Raw genomic sequence first — 21,191 nt, 5'->3', positions numbered from 1 at the left:
TGATAAGTAATTGGTGGTCTCTAAGCCCACTGTAAGCTAACATTATGAAACTCCGCAGATAGTGCATGCTCTGTTTAATAGGTGAGACCTAAAATGGTCCTCGGGTGAGCAGATCTAATGGGTGAAGCACGGGGAGCAAACAAGGAGATAAAATACAAATAAGCTAGGTAGGGAGGGGGGGAAAGTTAGCACAAAAAGTAGAGAGCAGCAGTGAACCTAATAGTATATTGCGGGGATGAAGTACACGAGAGAGCAAGCAGAGCATGAGGGAGAACCTGGAAAAAACATGCACTCTCATGGAGTGTTTAAACAAAAAGAAAAAAAAGCAGTTTTCTAAAAGTGAGCAATGGAAGGATACACAATATTCATTAAAAAAAGGACCAGGGATAAATTCTATAGCTGCCTACAAAATGGTAAATATTCTTAAATCTCGTACCCTTACTTACTGGAGTGTAGAGACTCCTACAATGTTCAAAGTCTACAATGCCAACATTTGGTAATTTTGCTAGAATTTTTTAGTTAAAAATTATTGTGACCCTGGGAATGACCTTCAGTTTAAAGTAAGCAGGCAAGTAAAGCAGGGAATATGATTCAGAGATAAATAAAGGTTTAGAGAGGTTACACTCTGCTATGTCATCCTGAAATCTTGAATGTGACTAAAGACTAAATAGAAGGGGTTTATGGAAGAGGAGGTTTCCATTGCAGAATCCTAGGAACGTAGTTCCACTAGCTGCAGGAGTGACTCGTGGATGGATGAACGGAACAGACTAGGTCAAGGTATCGGATTGGTCGAAATAAGAGATGTGAAGAAGTTTCACCTGTTTTGATTGAGGGACCAATGTAGTGGATTTGGCTGGTTTTGTAAGCGGTGCCTTTTGACTTGAGGCTGCAGTGTACTGTGGATTATCGAGAGATAATGTTTAAGACTCTGACTCCAAAGACAGCATCCTCATGTTCTTCAATAGAGAGATTAGGTTCCAAATATAGGAGTAGTAACATAATGGAGGCCTTGCTTTTTGTTCCTCCGTCCACCCATCACTAATACACTTTTATTTGGGGATCCAGGTGAGTTAAACAGTTTATGAAATGTAGCCTGAGGAAGAGATCCAAAAAGACTGAATTGGAGAGATGCAGTTGTGGTGTTTATTGGACCATTTTGCTTCATCAGCTGTACAAACCATATTGTAATACCATGTCCATGCCTTTCTTATAATGTCAATAAGTAGATTACAAGTAAATGCAGGAAAATTATGATCACATGAATATGGGTTTTCCCGTTTTCTTGCTCTAGCATTACAATTGTATTGTATTAGCCACCTCTCAACCTTTCGTACACTAAAAATCTATCAAGAGCACCACACAAAGAATTGTAAAGATAGTAACTAACATCCGAGTTTTTTAAATTGTTTGCTAGATGTTTCTTTTGCTGATTGAATGACTGTTAAAATAGGTAAAAGTAACACTTGTTTTTTACAGCAAATATTATCAAGCACTGCAAAAGAAAAATCATTATATTGCATTCCTTTTCGATTATAAAAGGATAGTTAACTTTTTCTTGTAATCATTGAAGTTAGAAGTAAGCGTATTCAGTCTGTCTTTGATTTTGGGGCGGGGTGACATATGTAGATATAGGCCTGCATGGGGTGTAAGTGATTGCAGGTAATTTATTTCTGCTGTCCTATATTTGACTTTCAGTCAATCTATGGGCAGATAAAAATGTGAGTGTGAAGGCCATTAAACAAATATTGCAATTTCCAAGATGTCCTTGTTTGCTTTCAAGCAGGGAGTAAAAGTAGTCTTTTATTTTGTATATGCAAACATTCTAAATTTGAGTGGCATGCAAACTGCAAAGGTGAAAAAGATGAGAACAGGGTAAAAATAGGTGTGAAAAAGTGATCCAAACAGAAGGTAGCCACACCATATGGATTGTATGGAAGTGCGCAAGAGCTGCAGCTTCCGAACGATAAAATGTACTCTAACTGAGGAGTATTATTGCCAAAGACAGTTATATTAGGATTTTCCTATTTACAAAATGTAATTTGTTTGAGAACCCATAGATTTGAGGATCTTGATTTCTGAAATGACTGAACTGACTTTAACACCCATTATTAATGTGACGTGTATTTTGTCTTAGTAACCGCTTGGTCAGTTCTGAACGTGTTTCCCCTTTGTTTTCCAAGAGCTGCTCAGTTTTTGCGTAAAATGGCAGATCCACAGTCCATCCAGGAATCACAGAACCTCTCCATGTTTCTAGCAAATCACAATAAGATCACTCAGGTAAGTGGGTGCAATACTTTCTGACTCTACTCAATATTTTACAGGGGATAATGAACGTAGGAAGTTAAATCTGTGGGTATCCAAACTTGTCCAATTGTAACCTATGACTGAATCTGCCCTAATAATATGAAATACAATGCCAGACAAATGGAGTTGCTTGTTCGTGGGAGGCACATGGGAACTTTGGTCTTTGTAATTTTTGGCCTTTCACTTTGGGCCTAATCCCTCTGGTATACTGAAGAACATAGGCATTTTTTTGTACCGTAACCTGTTGGATCCCAGTTAAAGCAATATCTGCTGGTCCAGTCTACCATAGAATAATACTGTATGGCCATGCCAATTGCCGGAAAAGAATGTAGTCATGCAATAGTTCTTAGCTCAGTCTTCCTTGATAGCTCATTGATGGATATAGTATGTACAGATCTCCTTCGAAAACATGGTAGATTTCCTGTCCACCAAGTACTAGTGCATTATAGTCGATGGCACTCCAAATATGGTAACGTGCACATCTACTGCCTTTTTGTGAGAGTACACGGTTCACCAAACTCTAAATGAGCTCTTAGTGTCAGGCCAGGGAACACTCGTATTTTCCAAGTCTTTGTAAAGTTGCATTGGTTGTCAGGTAACAGATGATTTACGTTTGAAATCTCTGCCTGTCCCACAAACTCACAGAATATCTTGGCTGTTGGACCAGAACATATTTGTGCAGTAAACATTTAAATATGCACTGAAGCCAAGAGTTATGTGCAGCCTATAGATTTTACCTACTACACATCTGTCAGCTTCTCACATCTCAATTCTTTTTCCTGCATAGGCTATTTTTCTGAGTGCATTTTTTATCCACCGTCATCTTAATTTGCTATACCTCTAATTTGAACTACTGGCTTTTGCCTTTGGCTCTTCCCACTGTCTATGCGTCTTACAGTTTCAAGTGGCACAGCTCATATCAATCTCAGCTTGACAGGAATATACCCTCCATGGTAGACATATGTATTCTCCTTCCCCGAGTGCCCGGCTGCTTGTGAAAATTGATATCCTGGTTTTATTTTGACAGTGGCGTAATACTAACTTAGCATGTGCACAGAGGCCTAGACTACTTATTGACAATGTGAGGTCCAGGACCTGTCCTGTGTCTTAGAAGGGAACTCCAAACGAGTCCTAATACTAGACAATGGACTACTGTATGTGCCCTGGGTACAGCACACAAAGTGGTGGTGGCAGTTTAGCATGTTTTCTGAATTTGTAGTATGACCACATATTTTTTTATTTTGAATTTCACTGGCCCCAACCTTCATCTTGTGATTGGTACAAGATGGAGGTTGAAGATGACTTCCTCAGACAGTGAAAGTGTATTGCCTCCATTCCTATGGCTGGAGGATGGATGCCCAGGCACTGAAATTAGGAGGATGGAGACAGGGCTACGTTTAGAAATTCCACAAGGCCCTTGTTAGCAAAGGACGGCTGATTAGTTGTTCCTGTTCATATGCATTTGGTAAAAGGTAAGGGTGAGAGATGGGACTGCAGTTTCTATTGTTCAATGTGTGAAAATGACATTTGAAAGAGAACCAATCCCAATCAGGTCTCAGAACATGAACAGCGGATCCATATCTCGTATTGAAGATATGTTTATAAATGGGATCCAAAGTACCACACTTCGTTCCTGTTGCAAATTTTTTATGATCATCGAAGGGAGTGTGCTGCAGAGTACTTAATGACTGCTGTATGATCAGGGAAGGTTTCAGCATGACAGCTAGTCTCCCAGAGACTAGGGGACATCACCTAAAGTCTGAACTTTATGCTAGAAGAACAAAAGGTTTGCCATGAGCCCTGAAACCTTCCTGCTTAGGAGTATGCCTTGCCCTGCAGAATGAGCAGAAGCTTGCGAAGAGGTGGTCATAAACTTACAAAGAGCTAATTTAATCATTGTAAGTGCAAACAACACTACTTATGCCATTGAGCCTTATCTGAAGGCTGACCCTGCAGTCAGTCGGTCTGTAGTTGTATAGTTCATTGCATAGCACAACACATCTTGTCATTCACAATCTCTAGAGGAAATTCTTGAACTTTTCAGTTATCCTCAGAAGATGTTAATACTAAAATGTTATTATGATCAGCCCTTCAATTGTCTTATGTTAAAAGTGAGCAAGGTTGTTGAATTATACCAGCCATGGTTAAGTGCCCAACATTTTGTTGCCTATGCATGCCTTAAGTTACTGTCTTTTAATTCCGTATACTGCTGTAAATATGTAATACTCTGTTTTGTCTTGTTTAGTCTTTGCAGCAGCAGCTTGAAGTGATTGCTGGCTACGAAGAGCTCCTGGCTGATATTGTAAATATTTGTGTGGATTACTATGAGGATAAGATGTATCTAACACCAGGTGAAAAACACATGCTCTTGAAGGTGAGATTTTTAAAATTATGTTTGAAACTTGTTAGAAACAGAAGGGAAACCGAAGAGCACCCAAAATAACAATTCACATTTTCGCGTAAAATATATCAAATTGGAAAGGATGTGTCCCCACGTGCGCCTCCGATGAAAATTGCACCATTATCCAAAAGAAAATGAGCTGTGATGTGTAAGGGGACAATTAAATGACCCTTCTTTAAAATAGTACTAACGTTTTGACAGTGCCCATCTGTGCACTGTGGGAACTCCCACAAATTAGCTTGCATTTAAGTTACAGTTAAATAAAGTATAAGATCTTATTTGTACACACCAGTTTTCACACTTGCCCATAGTTTCTGAATATGACACTGGTTAAAGAAAATGCTATAAATATATAAAGGCGAGGAATAATAGCTTTCCTGTAAGCAGTAACTCTTGACGGTTACTCCACTTGTAACATTCAGCAGGCACCATTATCCAGTGAAGCATTAGATATGATCCTGGTAAATGTATTGCATATGCTTTGAACTAAATACATACTATATAGATGAAATAGTTATACTACATTGGCACAATTAGAGCAAACTTGCCGACCAAACACAAGTTCTTTCAGGGAACTGTTGGCTATATAAACTGATTATCTCCAAGATCTATAACTTTTTTGATACTTTTCTGGTTGTAGCTGCAAATTTTCCCTAATAAAGCAGAGTAGTCTAATATATGGCGCAAATGCTCTTAATAGTCAACAGGCAAGTGTGCATTCCTTTGACAGTGTAAGTGGAGGCTATTTTCGATTTGTAGAAAGTAACCACAATCTACTTGGCCCATGAAAACCTGGTAGAGATGCGCTACTCCTTAAACAGTTTGCTGGTCTTTAAAAATGTAAATTTAGAGGGCAGAATGGATGCAAAACAAAAAGTAATCTCATTCTGAGTTTAGCATCCGGGATATTGCATGCTCTGGTCCATGACACTGGCGTCTGCTCCTCCTGATGTCCTCATTCTGCACAAGCACGGTGAAAGCTGTCCAATATTGACAGCTAACTCATTGCGAATAGTTACTGCTTGCTGTAGGCTGTAGCCTGTTACCTTTCGTGCTCTGCAGTAAATAAATGGCCACCGGGCATTTGTGCGCTTCATTCAGTTGTAATGGTGAAAGAATATTTTATGTCTCTCAGTTTTCCTTGCAAATCATACAGGTTCTCAATGTGTGCATTGCAATTAATATTCACAGTTACAAACCGCTGTGCACCTGTATGTATTGTTAGTTATGTTCTGGCAATCACCAAGTTAGCTGCACAGGCTGTGCAAATTAAAAAAGGCTTTTGTGACTTATGTTCACATATAATCAGAATGCATTACAATGAATAAAAGATTTTTCTGTTTTGTTTAAACTATGCTTTTTGTTGCCTCTAGGTCATGGGCTTTGGCCTGTACTTGATGGATGGAAGTGTTAGTAATATCTACAAACTGGATGCCAAAAAGAGGATAAACCTAAGCAAAATAGACAAATTCTTTAAGGTAACGTTTCCCTGTACTACTGATAGGGAGACATATTACCATGCCGAGATTCTGCTGTCATACTAGTGATCTAATTTTATTGCCCATTATTTAACATTTTATAAATAAATGTGCTAATGTGCTGAACAGGATGCCCTATACTTATGTATCATTGAAAATACTAATTTGTGAAGGCGTCTTAAATGTATTTTAGTAGTTAACAAAGCAAGCACTTTCTAAACAAAGCAGCACAGCAAAACATTTTTAATTCATTCTTGCTCTTCTAACTACATATTTTGGGACTTATGTTGGACTTGAGTATTTCAGCTAACTTTAAGCATTTCTTTACTTGACTAAAGCAACTACAGGTGGTTCCACTCTTTGGAGACATGCAGATAGAGCTGGCAAGATATATCAAGACAAGTGCCCATTATGAGGAAAACAAGTCCAGGTAAACATGAGTAGTTGTCACACTTTGGGGTTCTTTTAGGCATATTTGGAAGTATAAATGTTTTGAACTGTGCTGAATACACATGAGCAGGTACACACCAACTAATCAGTTTCACTGTTCTTAAGATGTGATTCAATGTAAGAAGGCTGGGAACATTAAGTAAATAATACCAATGACACGCTTATGTATGCCTGTTAAGCAAACTGCACAAAATTCCTAGCCGAATATAACTATATTGGATCCTACCATACAGCGCAGCCAGGGGCATGGCATAGTGTGGGGAAGGGGGGCCCAGAGAGGCAGTTGCCCTGGCCGCAAACTTCTTAGGGGAGCAACATTTTAGAAGAAAGTATTGCCCCCCCCCCCCTAAACTGTGGACTGTTAGCACTTTCGGAGCTAACGGTCCACGGGTTAGGGGGCGCAACACTTTCTTTTAAAATGTTCCCCCAGGCGCTGGCAACCCATGCTATGCTGCGGAGCACAGCTGTCTGGTTTGCTAAAAACATAATGGGAACATTCAAAAAGTTAACCAAGGAATACATTCTGCCCGTTGCTTGCCTTTGTGTTTTGTAACTCATGTTTTCTTGCTTTCAATTTTCTTTCTTTATTTGTTTTAAGCTGTCTAGCTTGAGTTTGTACTTTCCATTGCCCAAACCTTATTTACAGTCTTCTTCCTGGCACTCCCTTTCGGTAAATGAGCCTGTACATCTTGTTCTCATCATGTCACATTTGTTGTGCATTCAAAGATCGAGGTTGAATGTCAGGCGCTGTCTTCCAAGGGTGCTTGTTTATTTTTCTTTCTCTGCCTTCAAAGCGAGAGGATTTATTTGACACTCTTGCTGGATACTGGGGGTAGGAAAGGTTTTTTTCTAGCAAACATCAACATTTATATGAACTGTGTAAGTATTTCAGAATATATCAGAATTAGGAACACAAATGAAGCATTTTTTTTGTTATTTCTGAAATGTGTTCGAAACAAATACTTTAAAATGATCAGAACAATTCATTACACTAGGTGATGCAATTTCCACACATTTTTGTCTGTGCACTGTATAGTTTTATTAGTAAAACTGTATGTCTGTGCAAATGTAATGGTCATTTCAGTTGAAAATGTGATGGCAGTGTGCTACCACACCATGCATACTCCAGTCTACAGCACTCCACTCCCATTTTCCCCACTTAACTTTACACCACTGCACTCTGCAGCACTCCACTCTTCACCACTGCACTCTACGCCTCTCTACTCTACCCAGTACCACTCCACTGTATGCCAATGCACTCTTCGCTACTCTACTCTACACCACTGCTCTCTTCACCACTGCACAACTACGTCTAGGCCACACCAGTCTACTCTGCACAACTCCACTGTTGCCAATGTACTCTACGCCACTCAGCAACACTATACTCTACACCACTGCACTCTCTGCCAGTGCACTCTACGCAAATGCACTTTACCCTGTATCACACATCTCTATGCCCCTGCACTCTACGCCAATCGTCTCAGTGCCACTGGAATCTACTTTGCACTACTGCACTCTATGCCACAGCACTCTAGACCACTTTATGCCATTACACTCTATGCCATTCTATGCATCTGCACTCTACCCCGCACCACTCTACTCCACATCACTGCGCCACTCTACTCCACGACACTCCACTCTGCCACTGAACTGTATACCACTAGACTCTACGCCAATGCACTCTACACAACTGCACTCCGACATTCCACTGTACTCCACTCTACATCACTGCACTCTGACACACTACTCTGCAACATTGACCGCTCCGTTACCCCACTCTAGGTTACCCCACTCCTGGTTACCCCACTCTGCACCACTGCCCTCTGCATAACTCAACCCTGCGCCAATTCAAACTGCACCACTCCACCGTACGCCAATTCACACTGCACCACTCCACCGTACGCCACTGCACTCTTCACCACTGCACTCTACTATGCAATACTCTGATCTGTGCCACTGCATTCTTCTGCTGCTTGTAAGATGCTGAATTCAATGCCACTGCACTGTACGCCACCATACTTTCCAACACTCTACGCCAATGCACTCTACACCAGTCCACTCTGCTCTATTCACTCCAGTGTACGCCACTCTACGTGACTCCACACTATGCCACTCTAATACACAGCACTCTCCCACACTCTACTCTTCACTATTCCACTCCACACCACTCCACGCAACTGCACTCTACCCTGCACCACTCCACACTACGCCCCTTCACTCTACTCTGAAACAATCTACTCTACACCACTGTTCTCTAAGCCACTCCTCTCTATGCCACTGCACTCTACGCCACTTTGCTCTTTACCACTGCACTCTCCACCATTGCACTCTAATCTGCATCACTGCTGTCTACTCTACTGCTCTCTACCCCATCTGCTCTCTACCCCATCTGCTCTCTACCCCACTGCTCTCTACGCCACTCTACTCCACTCTACACCACTGCACTCTGACATTCCACTCTGCAACATTGCACTCTCCGCCACCTTGTTACTTCACTGTATGCTACTCCGCTCTGCGCTACTCCACTCTAAGCCACTGTACTCTATGCCACTATACTCTGCTCTGCACCAGTCTATGCTACTCTACACCACTGCACTCTACGCCACTCCACTCTGCACTACTCTACTTTACATCACGGTACTGTACGTAACTGAACTGTACTCCACTCCGCTATGACCCACTGCTCTGGATTACTAAGAAGGTTGAATTAAATTGAAGATAAGAGAATTTGGTGGTAATTACTAGAAGCAATTGTGCACAGTGGCCAGGTCCAAGTGACTTGTGTTAGGTTACCACTCTGCTCTGTGCCACTCCCCTCTGTGCCATTTCTCTCTGCACCTCTGTGTCACTGCACTCTATTATGTACCACTCTAATCTGTGCCATTGCATTCTACGATGCTGCATTGTACGCTGTTAAATTCAATGCCACTGCACTCCACACTATGCCACTCTAATTCACAATACTCTCTGCCACTCCAATACACAACACTCTGTGCCACTCCACTCTACAACACTCTACTCCACTCTTCGCTATTCCATTTTACGCCACTCCACGCCGCTCTCCTCTAAGTTGCTAACTTTTAACTATGCTCAACAGCTGCCACGCTGGTGTACAACATGGGTGGATCACATTGGCAAAACCAATAGCTCTTGCATAGGAGAGACCTATTGGCTTTGCTAATGGTTGTGTTTTTTTGTTTTTTCTCAAGACAAATGTTATTGTATTTTTTGCCACAATATGGCAACGGAGGCCAATCCAAACATATACAGGTTATTGTATATTGACATGGCGTTATCTGCATCGATGCATAACAAAGGCAAAATACCATTCAACAAAACAACTAAGTGTGCAGTGTCCCAACTATGCTCCCCTAGATTAGCTCTCCCGCACCAAAATGTCCCCAATGCATATAAATTGCGACGCTGTCCAAAAAGCCAGTTCCACTCATCCAGGTTCATTATCCAGTTGTGTTGCCACAGAGGTCAGAGGCTCTAGAAGCAGGCCTTGGTAATCAGACCATCGTTTTCAAATCTTGCGATGCTTCTGAGGGCATCCCAAGGCTTGAATATCGTTCTCTCTAAGCCTATGCAAAATTCCATGCCCTACTTCCTTATACCCAGTAGAGGATGGGAATTTGCTTTCCAAAGTCTAGCAATGTCTCTCTTAGCCAGGATAAGAAGCAGAGACAGAGGATGGCGTTTGTTCCTATAGCCCCCAATCTCGTCAGTAGTATGTAGAAGGATTAATTTCGAGGACATGGGGAGATCCCAGGCCAGAACCTCAGCCAAGCATGTCATGACCCCCCGCCAGAACCTTGCAAGTGCGCTGCAGGACCATACTGTGTGGAGAAAGGTGCCCTCGCTGTTGCTGCATCGTAGGCAGTTGGGAGATGCCACCAATCTGATTCTCCAAAGCCTGTGCCGAGTGTAATATGCACATTAAAGGTATTTGAATAGAATAAGATGCAGGCTTGAGGAGATAGCGCATTCCGCAAGAACTCTAGGGCCTCAGTCCAATCGTCGTCATCAATTTGTCCCATGTCGCCTTGCCAGACATTTCGGAGGGTACCTAATGTGCTGGTGCTATTGGTTATTATGGATTGGTATATCATAGTTATTTTGTGATCTCCCATAAGTAGTTTGCCTTTCAGCTGATTAAATTTCGGAAGAGCCCCCAGGTTCTTGAGGTAGGGGGACAGGGCATGACGAAATTGCATGTATTTATAGAATTGGGTGCAGGACATGGCAAGTTAATTTTGAAGATCTTGGCAGGATTTCAGTGTCAAGCCGCGCATGACAATTCCCAGTGAGGCTATGCCATTTGGGGAAGGAGTCCATTGTGCCATAGCGCGGTCTCTAGAGCGACCCCACCCCCCCATCTACCGCAACAATTGTCTCCACACCTGGAGCACCTCCCTTGCCGCAAGCAGCAAGGCCCAAAACTCCTACCCACTATAAAGATGTGTGGAGAGAAGTGTTGCCCATTATCCAGCGTTCCAACGCATAAGCAGGATTATCCCTGGCACAGTACCACCATTCTTTAAGCACTTGCAGGTGTAAGGCCGTATTATGGAACTGAATGTCTGTGGCTACGATCCCTCCACAGTAGGTGGACTGGAAGCAGGTACGTAAAGCCACTCGAGCAGCGCCCCCTCACCACAAAAATTGACCCAAGAGTGTGTTTACCTGCCGGAACCAAGCTACTGGTATCGGGTATGGGTGGTTCTGCAATTTGTATAAAAGGCTTGGAAGGGATACCAAATGCTTGCGTTTCTAATGATATTTACTGCTAGGACCCAGTAATTGGAAATGCATAATTAATGGTGCTATATTTAAAAAGAGCTTTTCCAGCATATTTCAATGACTTAATGTTTTGGACTGCATAGAATATCATGTCGCATGGGGAAATATGGCCACATTCTGAATGGGACCCAAAAAGTGAAAAATGAGTGTCTCAGCACATTGTCTAGCTGGCTTTGTAGGTTAAAATAAGGATGGTCCTTCTGTCCCAAGGTACCATTTTCTGGAACAGTTTGGCTTTTCACTCATGTTCTGATAATGATTTTGTATATAAATAGTGATTTTTATAAAGAAAACAGGAAGAATTCAATGAATAATTAAAAGCGAGACTGAACAATGTGTCAGTGGTGTAGTATGGCAATAGATTTTTTAAATATTGATTTTTTTTTTCCATCTAGGTATTCAGATTCTTGAACCTTTGGTCCAAACCAAAAATATGTCATATTTCCAGCATTTAGTCCCTTTGAGACCCTCCCATATATAATGTGTTAACTATTCATGAAAAAGTCTGTTTGAACTGACTTCTGCTTTTGAGTATATTTTTATCAAGCTGCTCAAGTATTATGGCAAAATGGTGAATTATTTGTGGGTGCTCAATGGACGTATGCCTACCAGTTGAGTAAATTATCTATTTCTTTTGAGCTCTCAGTCTGTTGCAGCTTCCTATGAACACTCGCATGGGGAGATATTTTTGCATATAGAGATATGCATATGTACATTTCAACACATGAGAATACAACATTGGATTCCATTTGCACTCAAAACCTTTATTTTTTCTACTTGGGTAGAATATTTTTCCCTCTGTTGAAACCCACACCATTTTAGTACCAGGCATTTTTGGTAAACTGTTTTTGTTTGAGTTCTGAAAACCCATACTGTTACTTACACCCAACTTTTCTGCAATGACCAGTGGAATTGACACTATAAAAAAAGATCAGACTAGATTGCCACCAAAGACCCCGTTCACGAAGCTGGCTTCCATTATTTCACACTGATGGCTTAAGCTCCAGGATCAGAGCTTAAGAATAACCTAATTGTTCTGACGATGGTGTGCTGAGGCTCTCTATTTGATTATAATCAGAAAGGAGCTGTGTTAATATTTTTAGTATCCAGGCAGGTAAGTTCTTATTATTAGACAGAGAGATACTTCAGGAAGGAAGATCAGTTTGTGCCAAAGAACTTGCATTTTGTGTTCTAATGGCACCATCATTTTCTTGATTGCTAGAAATTCTCAAATAAGGTACTTCCCATGTCTCCAGGATAGTTGGTTTTATTTTTTGACCCATAACTGAAATATTGATTGTATTGCTGCCACTATTGACATGGTTATCTGTTAGTGACTAGTAGGTCTTTATACCAGAGCCCCAACAGGGCCACTCCCAGGTCCCTTGGCATGTTGATCGCAGACTTATCCACAATCTCACTCTATGGTTTGAATCCCAGCATTTCTTTTCAGTTTTGGGCAATGCCCAGCAGATGCATCAATGACCCTGTTGCTTCTCAATCTTCCCAGGAGAGGGGAAGGTTTATCTGCATTGCATTTATGCATTTGTTCAGGGGGTTTGATACCAATAAGAAGTCAAGGCCTCCCTATCCTTAGCAGTTTGAGTTTTCTTTCCCACATATTTTTTCCATGGCTGTTGGCTTAATGTCTTGTACATGTGTGGCCAGAAGATCAAATGCTTATATTATTTGTCCCTTTTCATCCATTGTTTGAATGTCATGTTTCCATGTAAGCCCCCTCCGTGACCTGTTGGTGTAAGGCCCAATGCTTGATTTCTAGGTAGCAGAAACACACATTCTTTGCATAACCACATTCTCTCATAAGCCTCGAAAGTCTTGATTTTCCCATCCTTAAACAATGAACCTAGCTCCAGGGTCTGTAGTTGATTCTGTCCCATTTTGTTGTAAAGGCAGGCTTTTCAATAATAGGTGTGAGAGGTGACTGAAATTTTGTGGAAGGTCTGGTCCCACCTATCTTGTCTCAAATTATCGTTAGTGTTCTCCAGTCATGGGTGATAAGTATAACTCCCTGCTCCTATGCCTTTTCTCTATCCATGACACTATTCATAAGGACGTCCCTGCAATGATACAATCTTTATAATACCACTGTGTGTCTGTTTCGACTTTCCCCATTTCACTAGGAATTGTAATTGTGTTACCTGAAAGCTAGTGGTCTAGTTCATGTTCACTAACCACCATGCAAAGGTAGGAGGGAAGTATAGATATTTTGCAGCTGCCCTTGGATTCCTAGCCCCCATATTAAGATGATTGAGGGTCTGATTCAGCGAGGAAGTGAAGGTTGCCTTGGAGGAATGTGCCTGGAAGAGGTAGAGAATCTTAGACAGTAGATTCATTTTCACCACTTCGGTCCTACGACCTCAAGAGAAGTGGCTCATATGGCATTTCTGTAAGCCCCTATTAATATTGATTGGTAGTGGGAACTAGTCCAAAACAGTGACCTGTAAGAAGGATGTGGCTACTTGAGTCCCTGAATAAGTTACTTTTATGAAAGCCTACCAAATAAGAAAGGGTGTGTCTGCGTTCGTTCTGGGTGTGCATGCAAACCGTGGCACCTTTCATTTGCTGATGTTAGCTTTCAAGCCTGACACCTCACTGAAAACCTTTAAGCCTCTCCTCAGATTGGGCATAGACAGTACCAGTTATGTTAACTGACAGCACAATTTAATCTGCAGACTTTTGATTTTGAAGGTGTCATGACCAATCCACATCCCTATTGTCTTCTGATGTTACTTGCTCTGCAAATAATTCTATTGTCAGGGTGAATGAGTGGCATTAGGGGACCTTCCATTGAGGGTGCACCTGTGGTGCCACTTTGTTGCCTCATTTACCCTGTTCATAAGTCCAGGAGCTTTGCTCCCACAACCAAGTGGCCTGCTCGTCAGCAGCCACCAACCGGAGGCCCCCTATCCCCCTTTGGATAACATTGGGCCTCAACACTCTGCACCTGGCCGCCCTAGTGACGCTGAGGGTGTAACGAGAGTGCATCCCTGACTCTGGGGGATCCCTGAGTCTAACCCCAGAGTGCCAACTCCCACTACCAAATACTTACCCTTAAACCGATAACACTATTTTCCTCCATAGGATAACATTGACTATTTTTCTATAAAAAGTTTCTAAGTGTGGAGTTGGGAAATCCATGAAAAGCATTTAAACTGTAGCTATCTAGCCAAAACGCTTTTTCTTACCTGTTTACAGGAAATGTCCCAGTGCAGTATCCAGGTATACTGCACTGTGTAAGAAAAGTAATCTCAAAAGTAACTTACCTGTAATTTCACTAAAACGCCTATACAAGGTATATGTACTGTATTATTAAAGCATTGCATTTTCAGTAACAGTACTGTAATCAAAACAAACTGCATAATCAATTGCAATCCAAAACTGTGTTTACAAACTGCATTACTACTGTAAAGTATTTATTGCCAGCATGTGCCAGGCTTGCTTGGTTCTAGAAAATAAAATAACTAAAAAAATATTTTTATACAAAACCAATTAGTCTGAAATTCAGTCTTTGAGTGTGTGAAATCATTTGCTGATTGAGTGTGTACAACAAATGGTTACCCCTACCCTCTGATAAAGCCTTACTGCGCCACCACACTACCACAAATAGAGAGTATGGTGCTATCTACTTTCCTCTCTGCCTACCTTTGGGGTTCCACTGGACTCTGTGCACACTATACCTCACTTTGGTATAGTGTATACAGAGCCAGCTTCCTACAGTAAGCAGAAATGAACAACCTAGGGCCTTATTACGAAAGTGCCCCGGGGGCGCAACAGGCATTAGCGCCTGCTTTGCACGTCCCAGGGGCAGTTTAGAAGGGGCCGCAGACGCTTGTGTGTCGCCTTCTGTAATACAGATAGCGCCAGCGCTACCAGCAGAAGGCATTCCATGCAAATGAGGAAATCCCTTTGTCCCTGCACCCGTGTCATATTATAGATTCATACGCAGAGGCAAAGAAGCTCTCAGGAGGATCACTGTCAGTGTGCTCCCTAATGGGGGCCCTCTGAAGAGGAGAAGGGGATCTTATGGACCCCCCTGACATCCCCTTGCAGGCAGGTGCAGGCGCTCACTGCACTTGCCTGCAAGGGGATCTCTCTTCCCTTTTTAAAAGTGGAGGCGGGTTGCCGTCTGCACAGAGAACACTGAGCTCCTGCTTCAAATTTGCTCCGTATTTCACTTAAATACGCTGCCTCCAGGGCAGTGCGAGTTCGCGACTGCCTTTGGGCCGCGTATTCAGTATTAAAGGGCGCACTTTCATTGTTTGCACCTGGAGCACCTGGTTTAAGGAGCGCCGTGGCGCAAACGGGGAAAGTGCCCCCTATCTATAATATGGCCCTTGATGAGTAAACTAATGTGGAATTCAGGAAAAGCAAAGTGACCTCGAAGTGGGCTCTGAATCTTGTCCAGGTAAGGCCAAATTGGAAGCCTTTGCAGCTCTGAGCAGCTTGTTACAGGAAGAAGTGAGATAGTTGAGTAGGTTTGAGAATGTGTGGGTGAAAACTAGAACAAAGTATGATATATATGTTGTGCATTCATATGGATATATCTATTTTATCCAACACCCTCGGGGACTGAAAGTTACCCAACAACTATGATATTCTTCATGTTAAATAATAAGGAAAAGAAGAGTCCCACATATATAGCCAACTAATCGTGTCAGACGACTTCTCTGTTCTGTGTCCAATGATAAGAGAATGGCATTCTTACGGGTGTGCTTGACATTCTGTAGTAGATGGAGAATTTTCTTCCTTTTTCTCGCCACAGTGGTCCATATTTAACTTGGATTGGTCCAACCTACTAGTCCGTACAACAGCAGACTTAGCCAAGTCGCTAGATCTTTGTGGAGAGCTTTACATAAAGAATCAAGGGGGGGCAATAAATGTATATGATGCACATTGCTGAAGCTTTGAAATAACTGACACCACAGCATCTAACTTAGAGTCTTCTACTATGTCTAACTCTCTAAAAAAAACTGCATTTGAATTTGTATGGCTGAGTGACAGAGTTTGGTGCTTCCTTTTTTCAATTCTTCAATAGGTGGACCTGTACCAACTCCAGCAGCAGCCCACAGTACAATATCTGTGAGCAGATGATCCAAATCCGAGAAGATCATATGCGCTTCATTTCAGAACTGGCTCGTTACAGCAACAGTGAGGTGAGATCCTTTTGTATTTAGTTCCTCATATCATAATACATACAGTTTGTGTGGAAGAATTATACCTTCTAGTTAAGAACTAGAGCACCTTTAAATGAACTATTGAAAGAAAATTAGCCAGAACCCTGTTTTCCGGGCCTGAAGCTAACTGTATGTCAAGTGGTTGTACTAGACTGGTTTATTTACACACTGCCCAAGCACCCTATCTGACTAAAATACACAATCACATGAATGTTAGTGATGTATGAAAAGAATTTGAATGGGAGAATGGCTTCAGTTCCTGGCTCCTGTCCCCAGCATGGCTTGTACCATTCATTATAGGAAATAAGGTCACTGGGGCACGCATACACTGATGTGCACTATGTCATAATGCATAGTATTGCCAGGGTAGTATATTTGTTGACATTTGTCACCGCCTGCCTCAAGACCTACATTTCTTGTAATACTGATTCAACAAATACCACATAGTAGTACTAGAGTGACACAATGCCAACTTTAACCAATGGGATTTTTTTGGGGGGTGTTTGCCTTTTAGTTGTGTTCACATTTTAATATTATTACCATTATGTTTTATAGTACTTGTAATGTTACATTGGCAAATATGGGGCAATTTGGGGATTCACTTGTATTCTAAAATCTTTAACACAACAAGCAGGGTTTCTCATGGTAAGGCATCTGCAAAATTAAATTGACTTTTTCAGTTGCATTATTATAGAGCTTAGTTATGATATTAAAGTCATCAACATTGTTATGTTTTTTAAAAACGACTTTCAAATGCTGCACATTTGCTTAAGTCTGCTCACCATTTTGCCTATGATGCCAGAGTAGGCTTGATTTTTGTCCAAGCCAATGAGGTTGTTAAAGGAACCTTGAATGTGTTTGGTCACAGCCAATTACTTGAGATGCTGTGTTTCCCTGACCACAGCAGGATCACAATAAAATATTTATTTTGTAGATTTTATTAGCGTTATCCGTCCATAATACAGCTTTTTATATTCCCCAGGAGCTTACACTGCAGAAAACGTTTACCTAATTTAGACTCTAAATGTTCCTTCATCCTACTCAGCATATTCACTAGAGGCATCACAGAGAAGCAAGTGTTTTTGTGTTGCTTTACTGTGAAAGATGTAAAGTGTTTCAACGTGAAATAAATTGCTGTCAACAAAATATATAGATAAACACTTAAATTAATCGCAGGCTAAACATGCCCTAGTCCTTTGAAGCCTTTGATTCTATCGCTGACCGTCATCCAGTTGGAAGTTGCAGTGTTACCAAATGGAGAATAGTGTGTAAAAATATCGAGTGTGGTCCGCTGACAATGAGTATTTTGTATCAAGTTGTTGTGGGGATTGGTCAATGTCTTATGAAAACATTTATTGTTTCTCAGGTCGTGACCGGGACTGGCCGTCAGGAAATCCAGAAAACAGATGCAGAGTATCGGAAACTCTTCGACTTGTCTCTTCAAGGGCTGCAGCTACTCTCCCAGTGGAGCGCCCATGTCATGGAAGTGGTAATGTCCTCGCAAGCATTAAAATAGAGAATAGTTTTTTAAATGGTGTGTACTATGCATTGTTTAATTTATGTAAATGAGCCTAAAAAGCAATACAGTACAGATCCTAGGTCATTTAAGATAAGCAATCCCAATATGTCTTGTTCTTCGCTTTATAGGCGATGAAGTAGACTTTTGTGAAGAGGTGTGTTATTGATTCAAGCAGTAGTGGGTGAAAGTGTAATTTGAGGGAGGAGGTGTCATGATGGTTGAAGGTTTGTTCCTTCACTCTATTGCTCATGACATTGAGGGTTGATGCATCCCCTGTGCTGTCCGTTAGTGTTCCCATAGGGCGGTCTGTTAATTTGATCCAAATGGTAAAAGCTGGAAAGTTGCTTGGGGCAACTTAACCGCTTCGCTGCTAAGGCACCTTAATATTTTACATTCATTTTCCATTGAAATATATGGAAAGTTCATGACGAGTTACCCTTGTCATTAGCATCGAAGAGGTTAATAAAGGCATTTCGTCATTGCATGGACCACCTCTAGAAAATGACTTATTCTGTTGTAATTCATGCCTTACTAATGATGCTGCTTTTGCCCTCATTTTCTTACTTAATAGGATAAGTGGGAGTCCTCACATAAACATAATCCTTCAATGCCCTTCAGTGCCAATGCACAACACATGTTATGCTGAAATGTATTTTATGCCGGCCTGCACTTCTCAGAAATATTTTGTACCTTGTCACTTGTTTGCCTTTGGCTCCCTGCAAGCCACTCAGACCTTTGTAAATAGAAGCGCGAGTAAGTTGTAAAACTCCTGTCTGAAGTACGTTGTATTACTGCCATATCAAATATCAGAATGGAATACAGTCTTCCTAATCCTTTATGGTGAGTTATACAATTGCGCCCCATTTAGGGACCTGAATGTAACTAAACCTTCAGATTCACAAATAATTTAAACGTCCTTTGATTTGAAACACAATGTTGTTAAATCATAAGCGAAAACAGTTCTTGATGTTTAGAAAGTAAAGCTGCTCTTTATTTACATTTTCAGCACTTGAAGGAAATGCTTTCAAGACTGACCTATGATAATTTTTAGGTCGAGCGACCTATCTCAATGCGCACATGCACATTGAGAGCGGGAGCTCGATATAAAGGGGCTTAAACAGATGTTTAACTAGCTGGCAATTTGGTGCTGTGCCCGTGAAATGCTCGTGTACAGCATCAAATCGTCAGCCATCTGCCATCTGTTCCCCAGCAGCTCCGCCCCACAAGCTTCCCCCAGCGTGCGCTCTGGCTCAGTCGAGCCGCACTCCTCCCACACCTCTCACACACAAGTGAAGCTTCACTTCAAAGGCCCCCGCATTTACATTTCACTTGTCTCTTGTATTCTCTCGCTCGCACGCTCAAACACACACACATTTACTCTTAGCCTCCGTGGCACTCTCGTTCTCCCTTTTGCATGCACATTTTTTGCTCTCAGCTTTCATTACTCTCTCTGCTGTTCCCCTTCTTTTACTCTTTTTCTTTCAGTCACTCTTTCCGCAGCCTATCTGTCTTCATGACTGTCTCTGTTTCTCTCTCATATTATGCCCCTCTCTCTCGCTCTGTTTTTCTCTCTCAAACACACACGTACACGCTCAGAAAGATGCTTGTAAGCACACGTGTAACTGCAGCCTGGACAACGAAAAACTTCTGAGTGTGGCCAGACTATGCAAACTTTGTGCAAGTGCAGTGAATTTTGCATGAGCTTTTTTTGCATCGACCTTCTAAGTGCAAATATAATATTTTCACAGATGGATGGCTGCACAAAACGGGCTTCTGCAGCAATCGGTGCAAATGTGTTTGCATTGCTCATTCTGTGCAGATTTTGGTGCAAGCATTGCAGTGCACGAGTGCCATGGTACTATGTTGGTTGTTCAAGGGTAGATGGGTTCAGATCTTCGTTTCGGTCTGCCCTTTAGTTTTCACAACAAAGCAAAGACAACCCTGAAAATGTCCATGAAGTATAAAACATCTTAATGTAAATTGTCCGGCAAATTCCCACGCTTAAAATGTCTCTGTAAAGAGCAACAATTTGAAAGTAAAAACCTGAAAAGAGCATTTTTTCTAGGCGAGTTTCGCAAATGTTTGAACAGTAGCAAAAACATCTGCAGCTAAACCCTGCGTGTAATACGTTTGCTGTGTGGGGAGTGCACATTTTTTTTAACACCACCAACAACGTTTTGAGTAGTTATTTGGCTACCCCTAGTTCGTGGACTTTTCTGCTTTAACTGCATTTGCACCCTAGCATAGTTTAGTTTTTCCAGCACATTGCCTATATTTCCCACGGATGGTGTTAGTTGGTGCTGAAAATTGTCCAGTTTTCTTACATCTTTAAAACTGTTTAGAATGCTGTTGGCCTGTATTTTTGGCCTCACAACCAACAACTCAGAAATGTGAAAGTCCCAACTTTCACCTGAAGAACTCACATGGTGATTTTGTCTACCTAAATCCTATTAATTGCAGTGCTTGCATCAATTGTGGCAACTTCGTGAGATAGAAAGTTTGCACACCCCTAGTTGTGTCCTGGCGGCTGTCGAATCAGCTAGCACCAAAGACTAGCTTACATTTTTTGGGGTTTCAAATGTTTACCATAGTTAAATGTACTAGGCGGATTTTTGCATAAGGGTGGAAATACTTACAAATGTACATTTCTGCAGTGGTCGAACACTTCAGTTTTCACATGAAATGTGTTCTGAATAAATTAAATGTATGAACTCAAAACTTTTTCCCTGAGATGCTAAGTCTCATTGCCCAACCTTTTAAGGGCCTAACTTTGAGTTGGGGGAAATGTGTGACTACACCAGGTGGCTGAAATTAATGATTCCTGCCAGTGCCTCAGCACATATTTCTTCATATTAACAGTTAAAACCCACAGATGGATGGCTGCACAAAACGGGCTTCTGCAGCAATCGGTGCAAATGTGTTTGCATTGCTCATTCTGTGCAGATTTTGGTGCAAGCACTGCAGTGCACGAGTGCCATGGTACTATGTTGGTTGTTCAAGGGTAGATGGGTTCAGATCTTCGTTTCGGTCTGCCCTTTAGT

General features: G+C 41.6%; 1 protein-coding gene across 2 annotated transcripts in view; it reads left to right on the top strand.

Annotated features, from left to right (window-relative positions):
* The window catches only part of LOC147697124 (cytoplasmic FMR1-interacting protein 1), a 533,654-nt gene that overhangs the window by 99,292 nt on the left and 413,171 nt on the right, over window positions 1-21,191 (top strand). For both annotated transcript variants that reach the window (XM_086934191.1, XM_086934192.1), the window contains exons 7-12: window positions 2,181-2,277; window positions 4,550-4,678; window positions 6,079-6,183; window positions 6,522-6,613; window positions 16,493-16,610; window positions 17,998-18,120. In XM_086934191.1, coding sequence (XP_086790317.1) covers window positions 2,181-2,277; window positions 4,550-4,678; window positions 6,079-6,183; window positions 6,522-6,613; window positions 16,493-16,610; window positions 17,998-18,120 — 664 coding nt within the window. The remainder of the gene's footprint in view (window positions 1-2,180; window positions 2,278-4,549; window positions 4,679-6,078; window positions 6,184-6,521; window positions 6,614-16,492; window positions 16,611-17,997; window positions 18,121-21,191) is intronic.

The sequence above is a fragment of the Lissotriton vulgaris genome, chromosome 8 (genome assembly GCF_964263255.1).
Source record: "Lissotriton vulgaris chromosome 8, aLisVul1.2, whole genome shotgun sequence".
Classification (NCBI taxonomy): domain Eukaryota; kingdom Metazoa; phylum Chordata; class Amphibia; order Caudata; family Salamandridae; genus Lissotriton; species Lissotriton vulgaris.
The sequence above is the reverse complement of the archived record's forward strand: the minus strand, read 5'-3'. Positions and strand labels throughout refer to the sequence as shown.